The sequence below is a fragment of the Tiliqua scincoides genome, chromosome 4 (assembly GCF_035046505.1).
Source record: "Tiliqua scincoides isolate rTilSci1 chromosome 4, rTilSci1.hap2, whole genome shotgun sequence".
Taxonomy (NCBI): domain Eukaryota; kingdom Metazoa; phylum Chordata; class Lepidosauria; order Squamata; family Scincidae; genus Tiliqua; species Tiliqua scincoides.
In genome coordinates this window covers 103,783,303-103,802,041 of record NC_089824.1, presented here as the reverse complement: position 1 = coordinate 103,802,041, position 18,739 = coordinate 103,783,303, and the positions used below count along the sequence as shown (strand labels likewise).

General features: G+C 41.4%; 1 protein-coding gene across 1 annotated transcript in view; it reads left to right on the top strand.

The window, feature by feature from the left end:
* The window catches only part of NRG2 (neuregulin 2), a 169,741-nt gene that overhangs the window by 132,420 nt on the left and 18,582 nt on the right, over positions 1-18,739 (top strand). Inside the window, exons 5-6 of the mRNA XM_066624953.1 lie at positions 5,217-5,275; positions 17,532-17,555. Of these exons, the coding sequence (XP_066481050.1) occupies positions 5,217-5,275; positions 17,532-17,555 (83 nt within the window). The remainder of the gene's footprint in view (positions 1-5,216; positions 5,276-17,531; positions 17,556-18,739) is intronic.

Here is an 18,739-nt window from a genome sequence, read left to right as displayed (position 1 = left end):
GCTTACTTCTGAGTGAGCATGCATAAGATTGCACCACCAGTGACTTTATAAAGCTCAGACTTCCTACTCCTTGGGGGATGGGACATGTGTGAAATGCAATAGGTGAGTGTATTTTAAAAAACAGGGAAGGATTTCCTTCCCACTAACTCCTTCAACCTTGGTTAGGGAAGACATAAAACATGGCTGGTTTCATTAATACATACCATCCATTCAAGTATTTGTTTCTGTTTTGATTCATTTACTAACTGTCTGAATGCCACTGATGGGAGAGAGCTGGTTCTCAAGATACTGCTTTGAGATGTAGAAGTGTGTTTGCTTTATATGGAGCAGCCACACTCTTATCCTTGGGTTAGGGTAAGGATTTGGCATGTAGTCTCATAGCGTTCTCCCATGTTTTCCCATGTCAGCAGGCAACGTCTTGAATATGGAAGGAGTGTGACAGTGTAGACTTGAGTAGAACTGCCATTGGCTTTTCTGCTAAAGCAAATTTCACTGTGAATTTTATGATTCTTCCTCAGGCAAAACATCTGTGCCTAAAGAATTTTGATAAGATTTGAAAATGTCTCTAGGCAGTTCTATATTCCCCTCTATTTTCTACAGTAGACACTAGTTTCATCTGAACTGCCACTCAATGCGTGAATTAAATACTACTTTCAAGTACTATTTAATTTGTGCATTGAGGAGCAGTTTGGAAGAACCACCCCCTGCACAATTAAATGGTGCTGAGATTAATGGGAGGGAGGCAAGCATGCCTACGCTCCTTTTCGATGTGTTTGAGAGGGCCAGTTAGAGAACTGATCTGTGGTTAGTCTGTGGAACTCCTTGCCATAGGATGTGGTGACGGCATCTGGCCTGGATGCCTTTAAAAGAGGATTGGACACATTTCTGGAGGAAAAATCCATTATGGGTTGCAAGCCATGATGTGTATGTGCAACCTCCTGATTTTAGAAATGGGCTATGTCAGATGCAAGGGAGGGCACCAGGATGCAGGTCTCTTGTTATCTGGTGTGCTCCCTGGGGCATTTGGTGGGCCGCTGTGAGATACAGGAAGCTGGACTAGGTGGGTCTATGGCCTGATCCAGTGGGGCTGTTCTTATGTTCTTATAAATTGTCTGAACCAGCCCAGAGTATCCTGTATTTCCACAATTTCTAGTCTTGCCCTTTCTCCATTATTGCCTATCCCCACTATTTGTAAATAAAAACCAAGCTGTTTTATGTAAATATCTTCTTTCATGCTAATTTTTAGAGGGGGTAGAATTCTTTTTGATTTTTCTCAATCCCAGGTGTTTCAAGAATTGATCTCAAGATTTGTCCCTATTTTATATCACACTGCTTCAAATGTGTACAGGGTGGGTACAAAGGGTCAGTGATGAAAACGCAACACGCTGGTAAAACCTAAAATTTGGTGGTGATTTCTCCAGCCTCAAAGCTCCTTTTTTACTCCCCTATCTTTTTTTAAAATTAAAAAATTTTAATTTACGGCCAATTTTAATTGCTGTAATTACAGCTGGTTTTTAATTGCTGTAATTCGAAATGACAGGTTGCATCTGATTATCCACAAATTTTTTTATCCACGGATATGGTTCAATGTGGGTCCCCGATCTATGTTGAACCCTGATCAGGGGTGACCTGTAGCCCTCCAAATTCAACTACAGGAGAAGCCCTCCCCAGCCTTAAGGTCTTAGAAAATTTGGCAGAAACCAGAAGTGATGTTCTCCAGCCTCCTTGAGGCTTTAGAAGTCGCTCTGAGGGCCATGGAGGCTGGATACGAACTCCCCAGCCCTCAGAATGCTCTCTGGTTGTATTTGGAAGGTTCAAGTTGCAAAATCCACACACTTTGGAATCCGCAGATTTTGGTATCCGAAGGGGGAGGGTTCAGGAATGGATTCCCCACAGATATTGAACCACCACCTGTATGTATGTTTTTACTTGTAAACTGCATTGGTGCTTTTTATATAAAAGGTGTTATATAAATCTTTTAAGTTTAAAAAATACATTTAAGTAAGAAGTGGTTCTGTTCTAGCTCTTGGATTTGCATTTCTCCCTTTCTCCTTGGATCTAGTTCTCAGGATTGCTATATGGGTCTCCAATACTGGGGAACAGTCTACAGCTCAAGGCACTGTCCAATAGTTTCTAGAAAATAGATTCCCCCCTTGCTTGAGCTGCTTCTGAACCTCTGAGTTTCAGCTGCCTAGTTTTCACTCTCCATATGTCACATGCTGTTTTTAGCACTGTTTTCTAGGGCTGCTAGCTAAAAATTGTTAGTGACATCCACAGGCATCAGGAGTCAGACAAGTTGGGCACTGACTGGCCCATGCCCGCCAGTGATGCCATCTGGCCTGGCTGACCCTGGAACCCTCAGTACCACTCGCAGTAGTAGAACCCAGTGTACCTTCAGGGGGTAGGTGGGGAACGTCATTGTGAACCCAGCACCAGCAAACTGGCAATAGCCATTCAGTGCAACACTGGCACAGGGCATTTCTTTGTCCTTTTCTCCCTGCAGAAGCTTACTAGGACTGCTCAGAAAGTCACTCCTGAGGTTTGGAACTCTCACTAATGGTGTGACCCATGTTAGGCTATAGAAGGGGGGGGGGAATACCCGGAAACTGTGGAGTAGGGGCAGTCATTTGTTACATGATCTCTCTTCTGGATGCCATCTTAAAAAAAAAATATTGAAAACAAAACTGTTAATTCCTTTTATATTTCTTTTTAAAGTTCAATGAGACTTTTTAAAAATGTAACTGAGGTTTCCTAGACCTTGACCATTGGATGATCTTTATTCCTTACTTCCCATTCAGACTCCTTTATTCATGATACAGTTTGTAAAGAAAGCCAGATTCTGCTTGGATTCTCTTGAGCAACCACATAAGACTTCTCTGCGTAGGGCCTTCAGGTGTGAGAGGGGGGATAGGGTGCTTTTACTGCCGTTCCCGCCTCCCCTCCTGGGCCTGAACTGCCCCTGGGCCATCCTCCCCCACCCAGAAACATCAGTTCTGCCCTCCCACTGCCTCCCCACTGTTGAGCACTGCACTTACCCCATCAGGCGGCTGCTCCCTCTCCTGCCGGCCACTTTTGTGTATGCTGCCGAGGCATAGGATTGGGCTACCAAATGCTTACGAAATTTTTCCTTGCAATTAAAGAGGGGGGAACCCATCAAAAACTACTTTCTCCTTCCAATTTGTCTTTTACTCATTTTTTTTTACTGCATTTAAATGGGAGTAGGGGAATTTTAATATCCTGAAGAAGCAATCTTTACAAAATAATTTTGTATACATGAACAAATGGAAATCTGTATACATGAACAAATGTATACAAATGGAAATCTGAGAAATTAATTCTCCAAGCAGTACTAAAATACAATGAATCAATGTAATGATTCATATTTGAGCTTGGTGTGTATATTCACAAATATAACAAAGGAGAAATTAATGTTAACCAAGAATATCAAGACTGAAGTTAACCCCTTCCTTGATGAAAGGAAATAGCAAATGCCTAAAAATATCTGCTCTTGCACAAGCTCTATTAATTTCAGTAGGACTTGCATGGGAAAAATGTCCATGATGAACTTTGCTATAATTTAAAGCCTTTATGGATCAGGGATAAGAAGAGTCAGTTAGAGCTTATTCTTGTCCATGCTAATGCTGTATAAAGAACAGGGAGAGTTTCTGCTCTGGAGAATGTTTGCACATGTTGTATTCTTAATGTGATGTATGGTTTTAAAAAGGAGCACTAATCCCACAGCATCTTCCTCAGAATGTGCTAGGAAGTCCAAAGTGAACGCAATAATTTCATTTCTCTGGGTGGACAAGAGATTCACAGCTAGAGGTCTTCTGGTATGGAATACTTTTAACTTTAGTGTTAAGTACTTAGAGAAAGTACTTCATAGTGCTGTTTGGATCGACCTGCCACAGCATGTGTGGAGTTAGAGAGAAAGGTAGATGAAAATGTTGTTTGCTGTATAGTCAAACAACATGGAAATGAAATAGCTATTCTGGAAAGTAGCTTATTAGGAAATCTAGCACTATCTTGGAGCAAATCTAGCATTTACATGAACATATACAGCTCAAATGTAGATCAACTGGTGACGTTTTTCCAGTGATAGTTACTCAGTTATTCTTGGTTTGTCCAAAGAACTCTGTCTGACAAGTGTGAGAGCTTTAAGGTGAGGAGATGCGTCTAGTAAAAACACTGAATCTGCTTTGACCATGGCTTAAAAGATCACATTTTTTCTCCATTAATTTTTGACCAAAGGAGATTGCTACTTATTTTATGACCCATCCACCATTTTTTGCTAGGTAATAAATGATATAACTTTGGTTAGCTTTGGGCTACCAACTGGCATAAATTATTTTCTCTTGCTTCTCATTTTTTAGCCAGCTGATTATATTGATGATTTGAAATCCCACATCAAACAATCTTAGTTGGAAGCTTGAAGTGCCAAAGGTCATGAGTGCATCACTCATAATCTTGATGTAAATTGAAAATTTTCTGTGGAAAATGTCAATGAAATGGCAGCCAGTGCCACCACATGCCACATTAATAGTTCTCTGGAAACTAGAGTTATTAGAATCCCTAGGTATAGGATAGCAACTAGTATTCCATTTTTCATGGCTTAAGCAGATTGTGTGATTGCCCCAAGCTTGGAAGTGATGAGAAGGAGGTGACACGCGTCAGAAATAGTTTGGGAGAGGTGGAGCAGTGGCATAGATGAGTTAGGGGGCACCCTTTTAACTTAGCAAAGCTTAAGTCCCAGGTATCTTACACATGAGATGCTTTAATTTTTTTTTAAATTCATCGCTGTACACTTTTATTTTTAACCATAGCCTCAAGGATGATGCCAGCCTTGTTCTGTGATTTGTCCCCTTTTCCTCCTCCAGATGTCCAAATGGATTCTTCGGACAGAGATGTTTGGAGAAACTGCCTTTGCGATTGTACATGCCAGATCCTAAGCAAAGTATGTTTGAAGACAAAAATTGCACCATACTACCTAAAATCTCCCGGGTACAGCGCTGGATTTAGAGTGGCATAGTGAGGGTGTTCTTTTGAGTTAATATCTGGGTTAAGGTTTAGGGAACACAGGTAAGGGACCAGCCGAAAGCACGTCAGGAGAAATCTCGAAAGGGAACTAAGTTGACATCAGAAAGGGCCTCGTTTCAGTCTTGTTTGGATGTCATGCTATCTTGTTTCTCTCTTTCTGGTTTTCTTTCTTTCGTTAGGTGTCCGAACGAATTCACAGGGGACCAGTGTCAGAACTTCGCAATGGCAAGCTTCTCCAGTATGTCTCTTTCCACTTCTCTCTGTCTCTAATTTATCGTAGCACACTGTGTGGCATCTTTAAAGCTGCTCTTTTCCAAATTGGAGCCTTCACTCTCTTGCTATGCGTTTGAATGGTTATTGCTCTCAGTTCTAATCTGACCATAGCTCACTGTTGGTATACAGTCTAGGCAAAAATCTAAATTCAGCAAAGACTGAATCAGGTTATTATTTCATGTATCTGAACACTAAAAAGGAGGGAGAGTAACGGTATCACATAGCACAATGCAAGGCTATTGGTTTTTTGTTTTGTTTTCTAACACAACTGTAACAGTCTGGTATTAGGGGAAATCTACACTTGACTCTGAACTTTAAAAACAAGGATCAAGTCTGATTCTTCAGCTTTATGATCAGCAACAGCGCAAGTGCAGCTTTGCATCACTTCAGCAAAAAAGGAAATTTTTAATGTGGTTCTGTCTACTACACAGAAATAACACTGCAGTGAAGCAGTTATATAGATGAGTAGTTAGAAGGGACCCTTTTAACATGACAGATTACAAATCTAGGGCCCATATGATAGAATTTTGAGCCAAGGCTACAGGACTCTTAGTGGGATCAAATTTTAGCCATTCCTATACTGATCCATCCTGTAGTAAAGGCCACTTCTGTGTTGTACAGAGATTGGGAGACGAATACGATTGATCTCATTGGTCCCCTTGTACCAACTTGGGGATGTAGCTGCTCATTACCCACTCAGTGAATCAGGCTCTTCATAGTATTTGCTTTTTAAGAAGTGAGATTTTCTTTTAAACACATGTTTATATCAAGTGGCAATGCAGAGCCAAATTTGCAATTTGCTTTGCAATCAAGATTGTGGCTAGTTCTGGGAAGATACTGGGAACAGATAGGTGTTTGTAAGGTGGTTTTTCTGTGCCTTCCCATTCCACATCTGGAACCCTAGGTCCTTCAGCCTAGTGCAGTTCTTCTTGCATAGTATTCATAAGACCATGAAGAGCCTTTCTGGATCAGACTGAGGTCTCATCTAGTCCAGCTTCCTGTATCTCACAGTAGCCCACCAGATGCCTCTAGGTGCACTCAAGACAACAAGATACCTGTGTCCTGTTGCCACTCCCTTGCACCTGGCATCCAGAGCACCTGGCATCCAACCCAGAAATAGGCTACCTGTAGAACCTGGAGGTTACATATAATCATCATGACTTGTAACCTGTGATGGACTCTTCTTCCATAAATCTGTCCAATCCCCTTTTAAAGGCATCTAGGCCAGGTGTGATCACAACAGCATGTGGCAAGGAGTTCCACATACTAATTACACACTGAGTAAAGAAATATTCCTGACCTTTGTTCTAACTCTCCCACCATTCAATTTAGCAGTTATCCCCTTGTTCTGGTGTTGTGCAAGAGGGAAAAGAACTTTCCTCTGTCCATTCTATCCATCCCATGCGTAATTTTATGTCTCAATCATGAATACCCCGCTCAAATGCCTTCTTTCTAGTCTGAAGAGCACCAAATGCTGTAACTTCCTTGTAAGAGAGGAATTCAGATGAGGATTCAATAAAAGTACAGCTGTAGCTTCTGCCCCAGTGCTTAACTAGGTGAGGGCACTGGTAGACAAGTACCTACTGCTCAAGTTTCCACATAAGGTTGTGCATATGGGATTGTGCACCTGATACCATATATCAGCATATGGTCTAACACCCTGTTCAAGCCCCCTGGCCCTGAAAAGTAGCCAAGTTATGCAAGCTTTGCATATAGGTCAATGCAGCTTTCTTCCAGCAGATGTTGTCTAGGAGAAGTTTGACATACTTCCTTATAAGACCGTAGGGTCAGTGCACATGGTATTTTAGATGTGCATGTTTCAATTTTCTTTTGTAAATAGCATGCATAGGGGGAATGCATTCTGGATCAGGACCATGGGTTATAAGAGACTTTGGGTGCAATCCTAACCAATTTTCCAGTACCGAGTTAAGGGCAATGCAACTCTGAGGTAAGGGAACAAACATTGCCTTACCTTGAGGAAGCCTCCATGATTGCGCCCCAACTGCAGGATGCAACACATGCCCCACAGGCACAGCTATGCCAGTGCTGGAAAATTGATTAGGATTGTGCCTTTTGGCTGCAATCATATAAATACTATTCTGGGAGTAAGTCCAATTGAAATAAGTTGGGAATTACTTCTCAAAGGACGTGTATAGATTATGATGTATGGCAATTTACCTCTGCTGTGGTCTAAATCATATGCCCTGAATGTGTTTATGTTATGGGAAAAGTATCTATTGGTCTCAGTGGAAACTTTTTTCCTAATGTAAGTAGCACTTATTTATAGGGCACATATGTTGGATTAGAATTGCATTGGAGCAAACTGTTATAAGTCCCTTACTCTCGCCATCTCAGTCCAGATTGCATCGCCCATGCATGCTATTTACAAAAGAAAATGGAAATATGCATTGTTCAACCATGCATTAAGACTAATGTGTGGTGTGACCCTAAGAAATGCTATTTAGGCAAGCTCTATCTTCCTTATCAGGACTGTGTCAGATAAGTGTCAGATAACAGTACTCAGTGACAAGCAGCATGTCTGTCTCCTTTTTTTTAACTTTAATTCAGTGAGATCAATGCTGACCTATCTCACAGGACTGTTGTGAGGAAAACTGAATTAATATCTACTCAGAGTTTTAGAAGGTGTTGTGAGCTATAAATCTTTAAAAAAAATGTATAATTAAAATAATTATACAGCAGTAAGCTTCCCTGCTGTATTTACATGGGGTTGTACAGTATTGAAGTGCAGGAATATTTTATCCCAATTGCATTATTAGTATCAACTAGAGAAATTAGAAGACTATATTGTATGAAATTATAAGTAAAATATGTATTGATATTTTTCTAAGAAAAGTTTCTGCTACTTTACATTTTGATCTATGTGCAAAGAAATGCAAGCAAAAAACCAGGTCTGAAGCAGCACATTATACAGAGAATAATCAGCTTTAAAAGATGAATTATGTAACCAGATAGCTCTATTTAAATGAACAGAAACTGTCACCATTATTGTTGCCTCTATTACATGAGTGCAACTGAGGAAGAAATTGAAGATGTTGGCCCTTTTTACATTACAGCCAGAACTTATTCTCTTTTTATAATGCAGAGATGAAAAGGAGTCTTGTTGAAATACAGAAGCAATAACCAAACTAATCTATGATATTCTAGCAGCTAAAACGAGAGCTTGGGTATCAGTTTACAAAGTATTTTGCATATAATTGTTTTAAATCATTAATTGATTTCAGTGGTCTCACTGTATTTCAATTACGTTGAGAATATGTGGACAAATGTGAGTGGGGCTGCCTTGTCACTCTTGGGGAGTTTGGTATATGCAAGATGGCTTCTACTGTACCCACATAAAAAGGAGAAGAACTCAATACAGTATATTCCTACAAGAGGTGGGACAATGATTTCTTTTTCTATCTAATTGAGGGATTTGGAGTTCAGCAAGGCCTTTTTGCAGACTTCTAATGGAAATAAAATACGTTGGCAAAGTGAATCTATTGCTTTAATACTGCTGTAGCTCTAACATTTGTTGTACTTTACTCTGTTGCACTGATGCTTATGCTAATGAGCTGTGTAGAATGCATTAGGGCTATGATAGCAAACATCCAAGTGGAAGACCTGATGAAAGCTACATTTGATGTCACAAGTCACATGCTATCTGGCAATGACTTTTCACAGACCCCAAGGGATTAGAAAATGTTCATTGAATATGTTTTCTGGGACCTCATTTTGGAGGAATGTCTTGCAGCCATACTGGACAGGAAGGAGGATGCTAGAAACACCTAACAAAGGTTCCAGCAGGAATGTCACAACATACACATTCAACCTGATTCAGCTGATAGGAAAAAAAAAAACAAAACATTTTGGAGTGACTAAATATATCCATTGATCCCATCAGACCTAATGATAATCCCTCTCATGCTATAGTAAACACCATCTCTGGGAAAAACTACCAAGAGAAAATAAACATAGGTGGTGTGTGCTGGCAATTGAAAGAAAACAAATGCAAGCTTATGTAAGTAACTGTCCAAAAGGCTTCAACAAACATTTAACTCAAAAAGACATATTGATTACACCAGATTAATTTGGTCAAACCAGCTTAATTTAGTCCAGAATTTTGTGGACTTTGGTGACATGCGAGATGGACCTCAAGAACATTTTTATGTTTATAGGGCTCTGATGATGCTAACTGACCAAGGTGGTATGAGAATTGCAAAGACAATGTTTATGTTATTTAAAAAAAGAACTTCAAGTTGAACATACAGATAAAATGTTACCAGATTCACAAGTTATTTTCACTGATAGATGTGCAGTTTGTGGGTTTATCCACTGGTGTTCACAAAGCGTGATACAAGATTACATTGATGTGTTCACAATTTAGCATTATTAGGATAGTGGGTCAATGTGACTCTTTCAAGCATTAATTGCCTGAGGCAAACTTTTCAAACAATTGAATAAATTGTACAAAGCAGTTGATAAGGTGAGATAAAAATCCTTGAAATGAATCCTTGAAAACAAATCAACTTTCTTCTTCAGAAATATGTACAGTAGATGTCCAGTAATCTGACATCTTTGGGATCTGTCCTTTCAGACCACAATTGTCCAACTGGGATCTCTTTTCATGCTGCATTCCAAGAGTGCCTTACAGTGCTGAGAGGGTGAGAATGAGTCTTGAGTGGCAAGCATAGGTGGCTCCTCTTCCCATGGCCCTGCTGGGAAAGACAAAAGCAAAAGAGACATGGAGAAATTGGAGTTTTATGCTGGGCTGAGGTGCTGCCAACATTGCTTGGGCAGCTGCAGCAGCTCAGAGTGATCAGTAAGCCCCAGTCATTTTGATGCCAGGCTGTCAGGAGTGCTATACTATTGGATGCCGGACTACTGGACTTTTACTGTACGTGCAGCTCTAGAAGACAGAATCTAGTTCATAGATCTCATTTGTTAGCAGCTCCTGATTAGTATATAGCAAATCCAAAAAGCAGTGACGACCCATTACACATAATTATATTAATAGAATCTAACCCTGCCCTGAAAGAGATTGACATAAGTATTGTTTTGAGAAGGGGGGGTGTCTCAAAACTACTAACGAAGAGACTGACATTATCATTGTCCAGCAGTATCAGTAATATAGAGGGTATTACCCCATCAAGGTTATCCAGGTTTATACTAATATTATCCTGTTAATTATATTTTCTTGTCTGAGATGTCAATGAATGCTCATTATCTTGATGGAAGGCACTAACACAACAGGAGCATTTAGTAGATCCTGGGACATCAACAATGAAGAATGAAGTCATTCTGTCATGCCTTCTACTAGTGCTTGCTCTGCTAGATTGTGATTCTAGAATATTTGAAAATTGACGCTTGTCAGAATACTAAAGTCAGAAAGTTCTGACACTTCCCAGCGTAGGAGAGAATAATGCCAGTAGATCACATATCGTTGGCAGATCTACTGTAATTGTATCTGCACATGGTGCAATCATCGTAAAGAGCAGTATGTTTGAAGTCAGATATGATATATGTAGGAGACAAAAAGTATGTACAGCGTCAAAATAGATGTATTTTATATCCAACATCACATTTTATCTTCAACTTTCAGAAAAACTACGAAAGGGCACCCATTCAGCTATTCAGTACCTTTGGAGAACAGCATAGCTGCAAATCTTCTTGTTATGGATCTTACTTCCTTTGAGCGTAAAGAAGGATAGAACAAAATCCCTAGTTGCTAATTTGACTGAGGACCAAACCAGCATTGAATAATTTTTGAAACTGGAGAGTTGTAACTGTGCAACTGAACAGCCATATTTGACTAGAAGATGCAACTGTGACTATCTCAATTAGCCTCCTCTGACTTGTGGTTGCTCTCTAGGATATTCTGCTGAAAGAAATGGAAAAATTGTGCTATTGTTGGGGAAAAGAATGAAGATGATTTAGGATAGTATTCTAAATACTTACAGTGGGACTTACTAGGAAGTAAGTCCCACTGAATATAGTGATAGTTACTTCTGTGCAAACATTTATAGAATTGCACTGTCATGGTGCAATTCTATACACTTATGTCTGAATAGATATGCATAAGGATTACACTTGGGTTCAAACAGCACACTTTTAAATATATGTGGAACATTGTGCATACTCAGAAAACACATTAGAAGTGCCTATTTATTTAGATTTTTGTATCATCAATATTTTGCTTTTGCAAACATTGTGCTTTTGCCAATACGTATTTTTTTAATGTACAGTATTAAATAAATTTAACCCATTTTTGCCCAGCCCATAGGTATACACATTTGGTCCCTGTTGCGTATATGCAACGTTGGGCAGAAATGGCTTAAGCATAAAGTCTCCTTACCAACGATATTTCATTCTTGTTTAATGAGTGACTCCATATGCCCCAATATGTACACTCATACATGTACATTATTGCTCTGGCTTTGTAGAATCTATATTTTGTTTATTTTCTAGGTCTGGTTGATGCTGTGGACACCATCTTGTAATATGAAATTCCCGAAGAGTGACATATTGTTCCGATTAATCAGATTGCTCAGCTTAACAATCAGCATGGTCAAAATATATTAAAACTGCTGAAAAAGTTATGCATCATACATTGCAAGGTTTTCCTACCAACTGGCCAACTATGATAGCAGTATCTTTTATATAGGGATTGCGGAACACTGTTGTAGAATTCTCTAGCACTAAGCATGGTAAGCATAAATTGCAAATTGAGGAGAATAGCTTTTGGATTGACTGAGATGAAACATAAATCCAAAATATAATTTGAAGGGGAAAGTAAGAAGAAAATCTTGATCATTACCTTGACCTTTTGCTCTCTTATTTTTTTAGTCTGAATAATTTATCTGGCATTTATTGTAGCTTCAGAGTTGCTTGTCTTGAACTGATTTCCAGATAAGTGCCTTGAGCCCGGTCCAGCCTATTTTTCCTATGTAGAGAAATTCCTGCTGCTTTTGAATTTTGACAGTCTCTTATAGGTTAGGATCTCGGAGCACGTAGTCACGGTTTTGTATATAAATTAATGCCTAAATTTTATGTATTTTGTTTAATCTATTTTTACCCTGCCTTTTCCTCAACAAAGAACACCCACAGTAGCTTACAAATATAATAAAAACATTGAATAACATGAAAAAATACAACAAAATAATAGCATATCAGCAGTGCAATAAAAGTTGATTAAAAAACAGCAACAGCATAAAAACAGTGACAGAAACAGATAAACAATCAAAGCTGCAGTATGAAACCGAACAGAGCAATAAGACAATTTTCCAAGCAGCCTAAAACAGTGCAAAGCAGTACTAAGCATATTCCCATCCAACACATCTACCCACCACCCATTCAACATCAGAAGGCCACCCAAAAGAGAAAAGTCTTTGGGTTCTACCTGAAGACCTCTAGGGAAGTCACCTTCATCTTGTTGATACTTAGATATATAAAACTTTATTTATTTACGCATTTAAACTGTTCACTCAAAATGTCACAGTGATTTTCAAAAATGAAAACATTTCCAATTATATCAACTATAAAGTGATATACAATAGGAGCTAAATCCAAAAGAATCAACAATTGAACAGCAGGAGTGGAAAGCTACCAAGGGAATCCATGTACACGAAAAGGTGATATCTGTTAATTCAGAATACAAGCAACTATATTACATATAAACAGCAGGTAAATTAGTGAAAGATAATTTGATATTTTAACAAATTCATCAAATCTTGTTTGTTCTGTAACTTCTGTAACTCAAGTCACTGCTGGCGCTTGAGGAAAGGACAGTTATCTGTATGGTGCTTCTTTTCTTCAATAAAGCTTAGAGGCCAATCTTATGTATTTCCCCACCGCCACCAACACAGTGATTCCATACCGACGAACTCTGCATCCTTAGTGGGGGGTGCCCAGAAGATTCAGTGGAGAAAGGGGATTGTAAAAACCCCTTACCCCCCATGTAATCCTCCCAACCTGCAATGGATATCTTCAGACCTGCACAGGCAAGTTTGCCAGCATGTGGCCGAGGAGAGAAATGAGGCGGGGAGGCTACTGCTGGAAGGGATAAGATCCATCATGGGCCGCCCACAACGGATCCTCTTCCTGCGGCTTTCTCATCCTCAGCAGCATTTCCCTCTTGGTGTGCTCCTTTCCAAGTAGCGTTCCTTGTATTTTGAGGCCTCCTTCTGTCTGTCCCGGAGCCTCAGCAGAAGTGGCGCTACTGGAAGGGGGCACTGGCAGAGCCCAATTAACATGTGGGCCAGATAAAGAGCTTCCATAGGCTATATCTGACCCTTATGTTTGACATAAGATCCCTTCAGAGGGATCTGAAGGCCTTAGGGATGGACCTCAACAAGTGGGAAACCCTGGCCTCTGAGCGGCCCGCTTGGAGGCAGGCTGTGCAGCATGGCCTTTCCCAGTTTGAAGAGACACTTTGCCAACAGTCTGAGGCAAAGAGGCAAAGAAGGAAGGCCCATAGCCAGGGAGACAGACCAGGGACAGACTGCACTTGCTCCCGGTGTGGAAGGGATTGTCACTCCCGGATTGGCCTTTTCAGCCACACTAGACGCTGTGCCAGAACCACCTTTCAGAGCGCGATACCATAGTCTTTCGAGACTGAAGGTTGCCAATACAATACAATACAATGTTTGACATGTCTGCTCTAAATTTTCCAATGTATCTCTTATCTCTTATGGAAAATGTCTAGTCCCTGTTGCTGTTTTTATACTCTTTCTCTCTGAGGATGCCTTCTTAGGGCCAATCCTAACCCACTTTCCAGCACCGACATAAGGAGAATGCAGCTCCCTTACTTTACAATGCCCGTATGGCAGGGCTTTTCAAACTGGGGAGTCACAACGCCCCAATCTGTGAGCCCTGGCCACTTTCCCTTAAGGGGCGGGGAGAAGGCAGTGGTGCAGTCCCCAGGATTGTGTCACTCAGAGGGCTGCAGGGACTGGGATGCACTCACCAGCCCCTGCAGCAGCCTTCCTGAGGGGCGGGGAGCCCTTCGCGAGTGTCTGAAGGGCTTCCCAGATCTTGAAAAGTGAAACGATCGTGCTCCACTTCTGGTTTTGCAGAAGCGGAGTGCAATCACTCCTCTTTCACTTTTCAAGACCTGGGGAGCCCTGCAGACACTGCGCAGGGCTCCCGCACCCCAGGAAGGCTGCTGCAGGGGCTGGTGAGTACATCCTAATCCCTGCAGCCCTCTGAGCGACACAATCCTGGGGATTGCACCACTGCCCAGGAGTGCATCCCAGTCCCTGCAGCACCCTGAGCGACACTATTCTGGGGATTGTTGCTGCCAACCCTCCCCATAAGAACTTACTGCGGGTTCAAACTCTCCCGGAGAATTTGAAAACCACTGTCATATGGTATTAGTTACTTCTTGTATCATGTTTTAGATATGGTCTGAAATTCCAGATCAGGTTTCCAAATTTTAAGTGTATAGGTGTCCTTCCTGTATCTGTGGTTTCACTTATCTGTGGTTCTCCACTGCTCCCCCAGGCCCATTACACAGGCCATTTTGCTTCATCAAACGTTACACCAATTCCTGGGTATATTTGGGGTGCCGATTCCAAAAATGGCATCCGTTTTGCCCTATCACGTCTAGTTTTGGAGACACAGCATAGCCTCCTTAGTGAATGGTTCAAGCAGCTTCCTCATGAGGAAGCCTACACCATGGCTTCCTCATGAAGAAGCTGCTTGAACCATTCACTAATGAGGCTATGCTGTGTCTCCAAAACTAGATGTGATAGGGCAAAGCGGATGCCATTTTTGGAATCGGCACCCCAAATTCTTATCAAACCACCATAAAGTTTGGGAAAAACTTTTCTGACCCTCAGTTTTGTAGGCCTGTGTTATTTTAGTTTTCTTTTATTGGCAGTTCAAGCACACATTTTCTTGCTTATTAGAGGAAGAATTTCTTGCTGATGAGGAATGTGACATGCAGGCAAGAAGCCTGCATGCTAGAGGCACAGCCAGAATGATAACAGGAACTGTCCTGCTTCCTGTTAACGTTCATTTGGACTTCTCCCCCTCCCAGTTAAGGATTTAAGAAGTTCTCTGCTGAATCATGCCCACGGCCAATTGGTTCCACATCCTGTTTTTCACAGAGGCCCTCCTTCAGGAACTGAGGCAGGCTCCTCTCTTCCCCTGCAACTGGTATTCAGAGGCAAGCCACCACTGAACCTGCAGGTAGCCCATAGCCATAATGACTAGTAGCCATTGATAGACCTGTCCTCCATGAGGTTTCTTTTCCTTTTCCCATTTTTCTGTCTATATTCAGATTGTGCAGGAATAATACCCCCCACGGATACTGAAATCCGTGGATTTGGCACCTTTAACCTTCTGAATGTGACTAGAGCTGAGCTCTGGTCGTGTCCGGAGGGCATTCTGAGGCCTGGGGAGGCTGCTTCCCCAAACCCCCAAAGGTCTTATAAGGCCTTTAAATATCACTTCTGGTTTTTGCAGGTGGCCTCCCTGACCGAATATCTTTTGGGTGTGACCAGAGCTGTGCTCCAGTTGCTTTCAGAGGGCTACAGGTTGCCCTGACCAGGGCTCAGTGCAGGTTGGTGGACCTTCATTGAGCCAAATCTGTGGATGAAAAAACTGCGGATGTTTAGATGCGACCTCTACTTAATTGCCCTTGTGTGTTTCTCCTGTAGTGCAGATAATGAAGAACGTCATGCAGAACCATTAAAATCCATAAGAGATATACCATTACTATGACTCTGAGGAGCCTACAAATAAGTTCTTTATTTTTCATGTACTGTGAAAACATGTTTCACAGCCATGTTTATTCAGAAGTAAGTCCCACTGATTTCAAGAGGACTTACTTTCAAGTAAATGTGGTTAAGATAGGGCTGAAACTGTAATTTTCTTTTACTTTAGACATAACCAATAATGTAGCTACAGGAAAGGCACAGCATTAAGTTTTGCAGGGTGCCTCCCAGGGAGTTTGAAAGCCACAGTAAGTTCTTGTGGGGGCGGGGGGGAGGCAGCAGCGTGATCCCCAAGATCGTGCTGCTCAAGGGGCTGCAGGGGCTTGGCTGCACTTACCAGAGCCTCCTGAACCTCCTGGGGGTGCGGGAAGCCTTGCACGTCTGTCCACAGGGTTCCCCGAAGCGTCACAAGTGAAAGTGGAGCGATCATGCTCCGCTTCCGGTTTAGCGGAAGCAGAGCATGATCGCTCCACTTTCACTTGTGAAACTTCAGGGAGCCCTGCAGACAGACGTGCAGGGCTCCCTGCATCCCTGAGAGGCTGCAGGGGGCTCTGATAAGTGTACCTAAGCCCCTGCAGCCCACCTGGGCAGCACGATCTCCTCCCTGCCTCCTGGCTGCCCCTGCCTCTTAGGGGAAACAGGCCAGGGCCCATAGGCTGGGCCATCGGAACCAGTTTGAAAAGCCCTGCTGTAAGCTGCCCCTCCCCCCTCGCTGTCTCCTCTGCTTTGCTTTCGATGCAAAATTTCACTGAATGGCTCTGATGGTGAAAGGGAGGGACAGGTTACAGGGCACGTTGAGGCATCCTGCAAAACGTAGTGCTGTGCCCCTCTGTAGCACTCCTGCTGAATGTAACTATGTGTCAAGTTATGCTCTTCTCCAGGTCTTCAGAAGTTGCTCGTTTAATATGTTATCTTGAATGTTACTGCTTGGCATAGACACGTGTATGTGCATTTCCACTATGACAAGTTTTGCAAAAACAGGGAGAAGGAACAATTTCTTTTGCAAAGGGGCATGTGGGTGTGTGCATAAATACACATTTTCTAAAATCAAATTCCAGCTATTAACAGATGTGTCTCACTTAGGACCCAATCCTATCTGACTGTGCAGCTCTGGTACAACCACAGTGCAGCCCCAAAATAAGGGAACAAATGTTCCCATACCTTGAGGATGCCTCTGTGATTGCCTCCCCACCACAGTATGTAGTGCATGCCCCTCTGGCACAGCTGCACCGGCACTGGAAAACTGGATAGGATTGGGCCCTTAATTAACTATCATTTCCAGTCTTTCTAGGCATTCCTTTATGTAGAGTGGTAATGGCTTTTTAATGCTTGTGTGATCTGTATTGTATTCTTTGTTCCTGCACTTGTGATAGTGAGCAAGGAAAGCAACTGTTCAACTACAAAATGTTTTATGTCCCCCCCCCCCCCCCAAAAAAAAAATTCAGGAACCTATCTCTTACAGATCTGTTTCTCTTTCTCTTCTTTTTTTTCTTTCTGCACTGGCAGAGCATCTTGGATTAGAGTTAAAGGGTATGGAATAAACCATTCATTCATTCACCAGACACCATTAAGAGCTGCCCACACTCCTCCATATTGTATTACTACAGCTTTAATGGGATAAACAAAAAATAAATCAGCTGTTCTGTTCTTCATTCTGTCACCATTTGAACAGAGAAGTCTCCTGAAATTTATATTATTTATTTGCATCATTTATTTATTTAATGTCAAAAACCCTGCCATCCATTTTTTTTCCAACACTTTTCTGTTAGCCTTTATAAAAGAACAGTTAGCTGAAATGTCATTTGGTTACTGTGAAGACTGTGCCACCTTTCACTTCAGTTCTGCATTCTCTTTTGGAATGGAGAAACTGGTCATCATGTCAGTTTGGAAACTTATACAGCAGTTGTAATGGACAAACACTCCTGTACAGCTGGAGTTAAAGAAATAAGAAAAGTGGAGTTTGGGCCTGCATCAATTCTACAAAGTCAGTCAGGCTCTGACATTATACATGATAGCCTGACTTTCTCCTTCTCCCACACCTTTCCAAACAGATTTCATGCTTGCTTTGAAGAAATTCATTTAAAAAATTAGGTCTCAACAAGTTAACCAAAAGCAGTTTTATATACACATAAAATGAGGTTGCAAACTGAGGTGGTAGACTTCTGGACAGTATCATTTCCAAGTGCAAGTGGGTCTGTGTGTCTAATTTTTTCTAATGACCTCCCACAAAAGAACCTCTCACTGCATGTAGGAAACTGAGGGCCAAACTACATGTCAAACATCAAAACAATGACTCTGGGAAAGGGATGTTTAAATCCCACCCACCCACCATTTTCATGATCTAAATTGCTGCATCACCTCAACTGCCCTGTTAGGGAAAAATACAGATAACATGTAATTGTACCAAATTTTGTTCTCTAATGTACTAGTAACTAGTAATGTACATGTGGGGAGTTCTTTTTATATGAGAAAGCATCCCTTGCCTGCCAAAATACTTCATTTCACATTATTCACAAAATAGCTAAATTCATGAGGAAAAACCCTGATAATAATGCTACTAATGCGCCTTTGGATAGGTGGGCTATAACCAATAAACAAGGAGCAAAATACTAAATCTGCTTATTTACAAACAATTCAAGTGAATGCTCAGTTCTTGTAAGGAAGGAGGATTGATCCAGGGATGTGCAGTGCAGGGTCAGCAGTTAAGACAGAAC